Raw genomic sequence first — 12,134 nt, forward strand, 5'->3', positions numbered from 1 at the left:
ATTACCTCCTCAGCCCAAGACCTGTCCTCTCCCACCTGGCCATGTGGAATATCAATGAGCACCTTTCAGATTTATGTAAGAGGCAGAAGGACATTAGTTTTAATCCACTTGAGATGGAAAGCCTGACCTGTCTGCAACTGTGCTGAGAGCTGAGGCACAATCAGGAACCAAACCTAGAGAATCCACCCCAGACCTGGATGTCGTTGCAAAGTAGAGAGATGTGCCCTACATTGCCAGCCTCACCTGGGGAATGCTCTCACCCAGCTCCCTCGCTTTTTAAAAATAAAAACCAAACCAAAGCGAGAAATTCTGCTTCTTCTTAGCGTGCGCCAGACAGGAACAGCTCAGGGAAGGGAGCCGACAGCTGAGCACGCCAGACACCGTGGGAACCATCCACCCCCTCCTCAGTATAACGGGAAATATCCTGTCAGAAACACTCTCTGCCTTTGGGTTTTTCTTGAATTAATTGTCTGTAAACAGTGACGGGTGTATTCTGTTGGGAGCCTGCGACTCCTTCTCAGTATTTATGGATGTGCTCGGCAGGAGAGTCGTGATGGTCAAAGCTCATCAGACAGAAAGCACCATGGCATCAGAGCTTCAGCCTCAAGTACGTTAGGGCTGCTCCCTCTAGTGGGAAAAAATACTTTACCGGCAAAAAAATTTCCCCCCAATTTTCTTTTTTTTTTTTTTCTTGAAACTTTTTTTTTCCTTCGTAAACCGAAGAATTCAAGTTTTCCAGATAGTGCAAGACATGAGGCGTTCCCATCAGACACTAGGTGACCAGACACCATGCTTTTCCACCCCCTGAGCATCGGTGGTGGAACTGGAGCCCAGCCGATGCAGGTCAGTGGTGACTCCTCTGAGACAGACCCATGGCAAGTGAGAGACTCTTGGTTAGTCTTCCAGTAGTCCTCAGCATATGCTGTAGCTGTGTTTGGTTTTGATTTCCCACTTCTGATTATAAAAATAGGACTTACTATAATCATAATAATATTAATGATACAAAATAATTATTGTAATTATATACTTTTTGGCAAATTATTAACACAAAGCAGCCCAAAAGAGCCCATTGGATTAAAAAAAGGTGACAATGCACAAATGTTAAAAAAGACAAAGTCTTTGTTAAAAAGCAAGGAAAAACAATCTGCAAATGAATGCATTTCTGTAAGGCAACCTGTTACCTTTAGTCTTCCATCTAGAATTAGGTCAGGTTCTGTTGTTCAAGAAATTGTTAGAACTTGGCTTGCTTGAGCTTATCAATGTGGTAACACAGTTTCAGCGCAGGTCCCAGTTTCAGCCCCAGGTATTTCATGATCATGTCACTTTTCAGCAGCAATAAAGCATTGCCATCGATCTCCTGGTTTCAAAAGAGAGAAAGAAAATCAAAATTTGTCAAGCCCCTTCCAATGCTGCATCCTGACACGTTAAACAAGGGGAATTAGAAATAGCATGTCTTTTAGAGTAGATCTAGCTGAAATGTCATGCATTTTGAAATTTCATTTTTTAAATTGAAAACTGAGGTATGACAGAAGGAAACTCTAAGGAGTGATTAATCAAATGGTACGATTTATTCTTCAGTGATCTATAAGGTTTGTCCAGGTGTCCAATTATTTTGCAATTGAAACATGAGGATTATTTTAAAAATCAGGGTTATTCTAAGCTCAGTCCTGAGAAAAGCCAGTCAGCCTTGAGGAAAGGAGTAAGTGATGGAGCAAGAGAGGGTTGTGGTCATGTGAACTGCTAATAGCACACCTCTGGATCTCAGTGCCAGCCTTAACCTGGCTGTCTGCATGTAGCTTCGGTACACTTATATCCAGTGAAATATATATACATGTATGTGTATATATATGTATATATGTTTCTTCTTCCTAAACTAAAGATTTAGGAACTTACTATTTTCATTGTGTTTATTAATAAAATTTGTTCAAATTAAATTTAACCCTAAACATAAGCAGAGGAAATTGCCACCAAGTTCAGTTGTTTATTCCAGACCTGTTGGCTTAAAAACCTTTTGAATTCATGAAGTGCTGTACTGAGCACAAAGCAGCTTGGGTGAACGGAGAAACAGAATCTGTGGACTGTAAAATACAGAAGCTTTCAAGTGTCCTCCCCTGCATCTTAAGCTTGTCTGTTTTTTCCTGACTGTATCAGTGTATGTGCAAAAACAAAGACTACCCCTCCCCACAGTCTCTACCACTCTTAGCTGCTTGAACCATCAGAGCTACATATGCCCATATATACTCACATTAATGCTGTGTATATTGCATGCTATGATTTTGGTCAGATCATTCCTCTGTGATCCATTACCTACTAATTAAATAATACTATGGATCCTAATTTGCCCTGATCATTATTATTCCATTCAGTAGGTGATTTAGGTGATGAGCAGTTAAGGTCACTTTCTGATTAACTCAATCAATTAATGCTCTTCATTTTGCAATGCCCACTCTATCCACAATGGAAATTATTTTCACCCTCCCCCTCTCATTCCCATTGTTTTAAGGAAGCTAAAGGAAAATAAGGAAGCTAAGGGAAAGTAAGAATAAGTATTATCTGTAATTAATATTTGTATAAGAGAGAAAATCAGACTCCTGGAACTGTGATGTCATGGGTAAAAACACTGTCAAGGGTTTGGTGTGGAGGCAGCTGTTTCTAAATGTTGAGTTCAGCATTTTTTGATTTCCATTATTACTCCTGTACAGGGGTCAAAATTAAACTCCATGACAAGAGTATGCCAGAGGGAGCATTCATACCCAATTAAATATCCCATATTAGCCATGTCCCTGTTCAGATTGTTGGCTTGACTCCTCTACAGCACTATTGTATCAGCCTTTTAAAAAATAATTTTAAAAAGGAGTCTATAGTGTGGTCTCAATTCCACAATAGCCCTACAAGAAGATCTTAAGCCGGATTTGGAGGTGGTAAAATTGAGTGCCATCTGTGCTGTTTGCCTTTTTGTCATGAGTTGAGATCTGGCCCACTGCAAGTTAGAATGTTGCAGGAGAATATTCGTGTGTTCCTTTGAGGGGATGGAAGCAGCAAGTGTATGAACCTCGAGGTCACAACACAGTGGGTATAAACATACAGATTCCACCTGCAAGAATGAGCATTACTGTGCTTGTGCCAGCTTCATGCAGCACTTATTCTGAGATACTATTCAAAAAGCAGAGCAGCCCCCAAACAAGCCCTGTGCCACGCAAACAAGATTTGCACCTGGTGGTTCATGTCCCCCAGGATGAGGCTTTTAATGAGAAAAACATAAGTCCTAATCTTCATGTGTGTTTAAACATCTAATTCTGAGTCAAATCAAGGACTGTATCCCTTCTTTTGTATTCTGATATCTCGTGACCAGCCCTGGTAAGGCCACCACCTGTGACAGGAGTGCAACAACTGGCAGCTCAGTGGTTGGTGCTCAAACATTCGAGATGAAAGTCTGAAGAAAGATGCATGCTCATGAGTGTGATGTCTAGCACCAACAGAGACAGGTTGCTATTTGAAGAAATTGGATTAATTATGTTAAATTTGAAGGTGTTTGTCTCTTTCATACATGCATTTGCCAATCACTGGCCATAATTAAACTGTCAGACCAAAACATTGCTTAGATCCCTTCTAGACTGTTTTCTACCTGCTAATTCTCTGTGTAACTCTTTAAAGCTCTCCTCCAGCTCCTTTCCTCCATTCTTTCTACCAAGTCTTTCTTGATGAGAGAGCACTGAACAGGACTCTTACACAGTGATGCTACAAGGTCCATGCCAGGCTGGTGGCTCCTTTGCATGAGGTTAAAAGACCTGTCAGCTGTGGGCTCAGCTCTCCTTAGCACACAGCTCTGCTGAGGGAGCAGGGAACAGCCGAGGGGACGCAGTAGGCAGTTTCATCATCTTTGGTGGGCATTCTCAAGAGCCACTTGTGATAGAGCTCCTTGGGTGTCTTGGCAAGAATAAAAGCTTCTGCTCCTTTTTGTGAAGAGCAAAGCCAGAGCTAGGTGTAGCAACTGGGAGAGCCAGCTCTGGGGACTGCAGTTAACCCTTCCCCCAGCCTTTTCTTCCTGGTAGTCCCACCACCCTCTCTCTCCTAGAGTCATAACTCATATGAGCTGATTGCCAATGCAATGATTGCAGGTGATAGCTGGGCCTTGTCAATGACAGTAAGTGCTTCTAAGTAAATTATGCACCTGCTTCATAGAAAGATTGAACATACAGGAAGATATGCCTAAGGTTAATGGACTAATCACTTGTCTTTCACCCCTTGGGTCTCTGTGCTAATCCAGATGAGGTTTGAAGGCTGAAAAATTGCAGGGACATATATAACTCAAAGGTGTAATTGAATTGAGTTGTGTGGTAATCTTACCCAGGTTCTCACACCTATGGCATATTTTACAAGGAAACCAATGATAAGTAGAGCCCATGGGTGATGGGTGTTCAACAAAGAGTGACAGGGCCAATCTTTAGTGCCAATTTAGCTTGATCTCTCTGGTCACAGAGCAGCTGTAGTGTTGTGGCATGCTCCAGTGCGGCTGGCCTATGACTGCCTGGAGTGTGTTGCTGCCCTGTTGCTAGAAAAAAGCACATTGTGCCATCCTTTGCTACAAGTGGAAATTAGACAAAACCTGTGCTTTTGCACTGTCTGTATTTACAAGATGAACGTTAAACATCTATTTTCTTTGGGATGTACCTGTATGCCTCAGACCATGGTAATTCTCTCTCCCTTGTATGAAGAGTTTTCTCATGTTGCACACCCTCTTCTGAGAGTCTCAAAAACTCATGCTAGAGCAAGTTCCTTTTAATCTAAAGCTGGCTTGTTTATCTGCCTGGTTGCCCACATGGCCAACATAGGCCATGTTTTCATGATCAGCTTTTAAGGCAGATCTTTCTTCTCTGCAGAAGATAGGGAAAGCAGGCTGGCAACCTGACCTGCAATTGCAGGTTTGGTTTTAGCACCACAGTCTCTGCTCAGTTGTTCTCATGCCCAGTGATGCTTCTGCAGAATAGCAGATGGCCTTAATACCTGCCTTGGGTGAGGAAACACCAAGGCCTGTGTTGGTCTTCATTTTCATCTGCTCCTCAGCCATCTCCTCTCCTCAGTATCTGGAAACCCAGCATCCAGGGTATAGCCCAAAGTTCATCAGTTGTCTCCCTCAGCTCTTGTCTACAGCCCCACATTCCCATCCACCCCTGCTGGCCAACAAACAAGTAGTGGGACCTGGTGATCAAGCCCTCTCACTTGCTTCACAACCTGAGGTGCTGTTCAGGAGTCATGGCTGGGGTGCCTAGGTCCAGGCACTTACATCCAAATCTATGACCTCCAGCTGAACACAAACAAGACACTTTTACAGGAAAATCCATTTTCATAGCCAGACTGAATTAATCAAGGAGAGATGGAGGAGGAAGAGGAGGAGGCTGAAGATGCTGTTAGATGCATTGGTGCCAATTTCATATACAGCAGCAGAAAAAGAAACTCCAAATCAGATGTGTGTTTACAGTCTTACCCTTTACTAATTAAGTCTAATATCATTTCCACCACTGAAGACTGCCTAGCAAAAGCAACTGTCATAATCTCCAGTGAGCCAGCAGGTCTGTTGAATTTGGTTATACAGTTACATAATACTGAGGAGAAAAAGATTCAAAGCTCGGCTGGTTTGGGTTTTTCCTGATAAATATCTAGACATACATTAAAAAAATTCTCCTCAGAGAAGAATCATAGGTATCGTAGGAAAAAATTGTCACTGAGATGAGGCTTTTTTTGTGTCAATCTGACAATGACATTTGAGCACCAGAGCCCCCATGCATTCTCCTAGGCTTGGCATAGAAACAATTTATGATGGAGAAACAAATAGTGAGCATTTTCTAAAGACATCCTTAGGGTTTCCCCATTGAAGGATGAATAGAATAGAATAGAATAGAATAGAATAGAATAGAATAGAATAGAATTCAGTTGGAAGCGACCTACAATGATCATCTATTCCAACTGTCTGAGCAATTGAAGGCTGACCAAAAGTTAAAGGATGTTATTAAGGATATTATCCAGATGTCTCTTAAACACTGACAGGCTTGGGGCATTGAACACCCTCTCCAAGAGGCCTCTTCCAGTGTTTGACCACTTTCTCAAGTGATAAGTGAACATCTCTTCAGCCCAAACCCCCCAGTGGTGCTGAACTCCTTTCAGGACCCTGTATTAAACCTGGGTGAGCACAAACACTGCTTATAGCAGCCAAAGGCAGCTGAGGGGCCATGTGATGTACACTGGCCATCTCTTGGGACTACCCATGCACTTGTCTTAAACTACCCAGAAGCAGTAAGAGCACTCTTTTACATACGTGTTTTCTGAAGATCTCCACGTGGGGACCTAAAGCATGAGGGTCTGCATCCTTCACAAACCAAACCACATCATCCACCGTCCAGGTCAAAGGATTCTTGCTTGATGGCCGAGCCGTGTCTTGTAGTTCTGGGGAAGGACTTGAGGCTATTGGTACAAAAAAGCCCACGACAGTGCATTACAATGGCATGCAGCAGTTTCCTTGGTTTGTGAGTGTACAGGGGAACGGCAGCCTCACTGAGGTGTTGGACATTGGATCTGCGTGTGCAAGTATCAACCTGAGATGGTGGGGTGGGAGAGAAGGGGACTTGGAGCAGCTTCTGATCTGATTGCTTATCAGGAGACATGATCCCAGCTTGCAAATGCATGAAAAAACATGAAACCCTCAAGTTCTTGCTGGGGAAGGAAAAATGTGCCAGCTGCCAGGCTCTTAAACTGAGCTGCCCCTGCTGTCTGCTCTGCAAGCAGCAGGGATCTTGGCTCAAGAAGACACCACCCTCCCACCCGGAGAGAAAGCACTCCGCATTAAACAAAGACGTTTGCCACTGAATGCAAAGGTTAGCAGATAAGACCAGGATTTTGCAAACAGGTTATTTTTTCTTTATATTCAGATATTCAGACTTATCTTAGAGTTTAAAGGAAGGTTTCTAGTCCATACCCTCCTAATCCTAGGCTACCATGAAGCTGACGGTCCCCAATGAATGCCAATTTGGAAAGCTACTAAAACACATGAAGATGAACATGACTTTTTAATGGTACAAGCCCTGGATGATTTAAGGTCACTTTGGCTTGCTGTAGCTTTAAATCAAGTGAATAAAGGCACATTGGAATGAAAGTGCATTTATGTTTTTATTCCTAGTCTCTGCAGAATTATAAATCTCAACCTCTGTGTAAATACAATTTGCATCCCTGCTTATGCTGCATCACTATTACAAGAGCTATATTATGCTAGGTTACAGGAAAGCTTTTTAAATTTTTTTATATCTACAATAAGCAAACTTTGCATTAGCAGCAGCAGCACACAGATGTATAAAATGTTACTTGCCTAGCCCTGCTCCTCTCTTTCTGTTAAGGCCCAGTTTTTATTGAGTTGCAAATGGTAAGCAAGCAGACACTACAGAAGGCAAAAAAAAAGGGAACAGAAGAGTGCAAGTAGAGGGGAACCACAGATACCTAAACTGGAGCTTGAAGAAGCCCCAGGTAACCAAGAGGGCAATCAGAGATGCTGAGGAGAGGAGGACTGAGCTTTCTAGAGAAATACTGAGCTTACAGGGACAGATAAAATGTATGAGAATGCCCATGTGTGACTCAAGCCATGGTTCTAGTGCACGTGAGCGAATGTAGTGGGCTGGGTTTGTGGCATATGTAGATTGTCATCCCACTGACTTCAGTAATGCTGTGCTGATTTATGTTAGTCTAAAGCTCTGCCCATATATGCCCGGTAACAGCTTTATGTCCATATTGGCCCTTTTCTTCTTGCCACCACGCTCATCTTGTAGTATAACTTAATGAGGTATGTTTTGCAGTTATGAAGGATGAACTCCAGAAAGCAGCAGTGCTATGAATGTGCAAATCTGGTCGATGGGCTCTATAATGGGATGTGATGTAAATATCATTATAATTACACTCTCATTTGCTATGTCACTGTTCTGGATATAAAGGACAAGGAATAGCCGCAGGTCCTCTTAATTAGACAATGAGGATTGGTGTTCACATGGACTCCGGCAACCCCGGGCTGCACTCACAGAATAAATGCAATACACAATGGTACAGACACCATCTGGAGCCTTTGGCATGAAGTGATGGAGACGAAGAGTGCAAAACGAACAGGGTAATCTTGTCCAACCTCTGGATCATCAGTAACATTGAATAACTTTGTTAGGGAAAAGTGGGAGAACTAAGACTTGGCTTGGAGGCAGAGAGGTGGTACTTCTCCCCTACCTGATCTGCCAGTAGTCTGGATGCCAGCTGATCTGTAGACACATTGGGCACCTTGACACCTCAAATTGAAGGTCAAGAAGAAAAAACAAGCTTTCAAAAGTCAGATGGAAAACAGAAGGAGGAGAGAAAGGTTTGGCTGTGCCCAAAGGATTGCAGAAGTTTTTATGTTACTGTCATAATGTGTTTGGGGGAGAAGTTGTGCCACTACTGAGGATCTAATTTTTTCCCTTAGATTTGTATGAATGTAAGGAAAGCCCAGGGGGCTTAGTCTAGGATTCTCACGGGGCACAGAGTAAGCGGCCTCCAGCCCAGTGACTCCTACCTACAACCTGCTGCTTCCAGAAATGCCAGAAAAGGGCAAAGGGGAATAGGGATCCCTGAGAGCAGCTGAGAGCCTTCACAGATATTGGAAATATCTGTAATGAAAGGAGGGGGGATGAGAAGAAAAGGTTGAAAAGACAGGGGAATTCTATTCACTCCTCCACAATCTAGCAATCAATAGCATAAATCTGATTTTTTAAAGACAAATATATAAATGACCTTTCTAAAGAAAGCACATGGCTAGAACTCTTCCAGGTTCTGTCAGGTGCAGATAACCCTTTCAAATCCTACCTGAGGTGTAATATAATAATATAAAAGCAAGAACTATGTGTAGATACTAACTCTTTGAAGATTGTTTGATCTTTATTTACATACCTAGAGTCAAGTCCTGGTTTCTCTGCTACTTTTTCATTAATTAGGATGTGGTAGTTTACTTGTGTGTAAAGGGCGACTTTCAAAAGTTTTTTAGCAAGACTGGGATACGACCAGCTTGCAGACAACTATCTGGAACACAGTTTGTGGCTGGAGAGTCTGGAAATAATCTGGTTTTCAATATCTTTTAAAATGTATTTTGTTGCTTAATTTACTTTGGCTCTTTAACATCATAGTTTGCACATTTAAGTGCAATCTCCCTCTTTACAAAAATAAATGAATCATTTCATGTCTACACAAAGGCGTAGGGTTTGCTTCAATAGCATCACTTTTCTGAAAGATTATATTATGCACAAAAGTGTTTGATGGCAGCAGGGCAAGTACTATACATTTTTTCTTATCTGAAGGTATTCACACTTAACCTAAGAATTAGATAAATGAGGACGTCTTATGTCTCCCGGGTATCCTATGCCATCCTGTCATCAGAATTAATCAAGATGATAATGAATACTCAGATTACAAAGAGATGGGAGTGCTCGCAACCAATAATTATTTTTAGAGATCGTAATCTAGGTCAAATCCAATTTCCTGTTTTTGACAGGTGGCAAAAATTTGTCAAATTAATGGAATGGGATATGGAAATTTAGGTAATCAGAGGGAAGCACTTCCCCCTCCTGCCTGAAGCGATGTCAGTGAAGGAGAATGAAGAGGTTCCTCTGCTGGGTAAGGTCTTGGGGCATCCCAGTCGAGACCATTGCCTACACAGAAACAGCAGGAGATACCAGGTCAGTGGGCAAAGCCTGGCAAAGCCAATGGAAATATGTGGCCTGGACTGATCTGAGCTCTCACCCCACACAAGCTTTTCTCTGCCTTCCACCTCTGGACCTTCCTAAGAAGGGGAGAGAGAGAGAGAGAGAGAGCAGCAGCTGAACAGCTGCAGAGGCATGACAAAGAAATCTGATGCTAAAATGGAGTTAAACCTGCAAAAGAAGGAAAGATAAATAACAGACTTCCTAAATATGTTCTTGGCAAACAAACAGAGCCCAGAGGGAGTACAGTCATTGATAGATAAGAGTGGAAAGGGAGTGACAGATGAACTTTAATATTGCTGCGGGCCTAAATGATTTCTTTACCTCAGGGGAAGGGGGTGGGAATGAAATTTTAAAAGGTTCTTTCTGATTGCACTGGAGCAGATAATAAGGAGTAGCAGATCTACTGAAACTAAGCAGAAGTAGCAGACCCTCAAAGGCGCAGAGAAATAGGAATTATTTTAAAAAACAAACCACCTCCCACTATAAACAAGGATAAGTGGACGGCTTTGTAGAAGACACTTTTCTAGAAGTCTAGGGCATACCAAGCAGAAGAAGAGAAGCATCAGAAAAGCAGGTGCGTGGGAGAACGCAGGTACAGGATATTTATGGGTGTGGTGGAGTTTGATGAGCCTCAATCAGTAGAGAGGTCTGGAAAGAAGATCTGGCTTAGCACTTTGATTTGCACTGGCTAACGCTTGCAGGAGATGCTGTGCACCACCTGGCTGGTGGCCTCAGCCCCACAGCATGGCAGGACAGAGTCCCTCCCCTAACACTACCTGCTCCCACCCCTGGCTCCCATGCGCCACATGGAAATAAAACATCATGAGTGCTCCTATGCCTGCTGCAAGAGCAGCCCAGCATCCAGCTGCAGGAGATGCAGCCATGGGCTGGCATTAAGTACTTATTTGGGCTTTTTCTTGCTTTGCATCTCTTTTGCAGAAGGAAAAAGAAAAAAATTAAAAAGGCAGGTCACTGAAAGGATTGAGACTTTCAGGCTGTAAATGTCCTCAAAAATTAACAGGCAGGCTGTGTTTACCCAAGAAGTAGTACCCAGCCCTAAGCCCCACAGTGCTGTCAGCAGGTCTTTTGCCACTGCCTTGAGGAGGTGCTGGATCCAGCTCCCACAGGGTGCTTGCAGCATTATCCTGGAAAAAGAGAAACTTCAAACCCTGCACCCCCAAATGTTTTCAGGAAATGAACTCATTATCAAGCAGGATGGCTTCTTTAACAAAGGCCCTCAGGTGATAATAATTAACTGCTAATATTGGGTAATAAAATCTACATAAAAATAACAAGCTACAGGGCAAGGTTAAGGTTATTATATTGTGGCTGAATACACAATTCTTCATATTTGGAATAAAGGCTTTGTTTGTTATGTAAGCAGGCTTGGAAAGGTTTATGATGTCCTTGACTATTCTTTCCCTGATTTAAGAGCTTCAGTTTGGCAAATGATGACAGGAAAGTGCATGTTTATCTGTTAGCAGCCCCAACTGGCTTTCTGAAATGAGGTTTGGGGGGTTTTTTTTTTGTTTGGAATTTTTTAGCATAATTATGGAGAATTAGGCATCAAGCTTCTGATCGCATTAGTGAGAGCTTTGAGGTTTAATCTCATCCATTCCGCTTGAAAGACGTGTTCTGCTATGCACTGAGATATGTTTTATGGTTATGTTTTTTTCCATGATATTTGCCCACCATGATAAATAAGGCAAGCTATTTTTCAATACTATCCATAAATAAAGAGGATTGGTTTGAGGTTTCAGAGAGAAATTCTTCCTCTTTTTAGTGAGTCCTGCCCATCCCTGTCTTTTAAGTATGCAAAGAGGAGGATAAGAACAGAGACTGGCATGCAACACTTACTCATTTTTGCTCACTTATGATTCAGCAGCATATAAATTATTCCTAGGAAGAGGAAAAGCACATGCAGAAGCATCACAGTGAGAGTGCAGATTCCAAAGATCTTTGCAAGAGAGATTTTGTGAAGACAGTAATCAAACTTCAGTGTCGCTGCACAAAGGCAGTTGCAGAAAGGGGTATATTTTAAAAGTCTGGGATTGCCAGTAGAAGTGGAAGCAGCATGGTGGGTGAAAGTATGATAGCTGTGAAGTAGTACTATCTCTAATTTTAAGGAGGAACAGGCAGTGCTTCGTAGGAGTCTACAGTAGGAATTCCAATGTTACAGAGCTGATGCTGTCACAAACATCATCTGCCTGAGAGGACCCAGCTCCTGCCATGGACTGCAGGAGGCTCTCTGCTGGAGTCTCCAAAAAGCAGCTGAGTGAATCAGAGGAAATGTGATGGAAGGTGGTGGCACAAATGTGCTATACATTGGGGAAGCACAGGGGATAGCTGTTATTCCAGTTTTCCATTATTATTCCA

General features: G+C 42.5%; 1 protein-coding gene across 1 annotated transcript; it reads right to left on the bottom strand.

Moving 5' to 3' along the window:
* Window positions 1-1,231: 1,231 nt before the first annotated feature.
* On the bottom strand, window positions 1,232-6,459 carry LOC103770916 (sex comb on midleg-like protein 4; the record flags this gene model as incomplete). Its single annotated transcript, XM_008938193.1, has 2 exons — window positions 1,232-1,357; window positions 6,314-6,459. Coding segments are annotated over 2 exons (272 nt in total), but the record flags the coding sequence as incomplete, so codon positions are not given.
* Window positions 6,460-12,134: the final 5,675 nt, after the last annotated feature.

The sequence above is a fragment of the Merops nubicus genome, unplaced genomic scaffold, assembly GCF_000691845.1.
Source record: "Merops nubicus isolate BGI_N331 unplaced genomic scaffold, ASM69184v1 scaffold2704, whole genome shotgun sequence".
Lineage (NCBI taxonomy): Eukaryota > Metazoa > Chordata > Aves > Coraciiformes > Meropidae > Merops > Merops nubicus.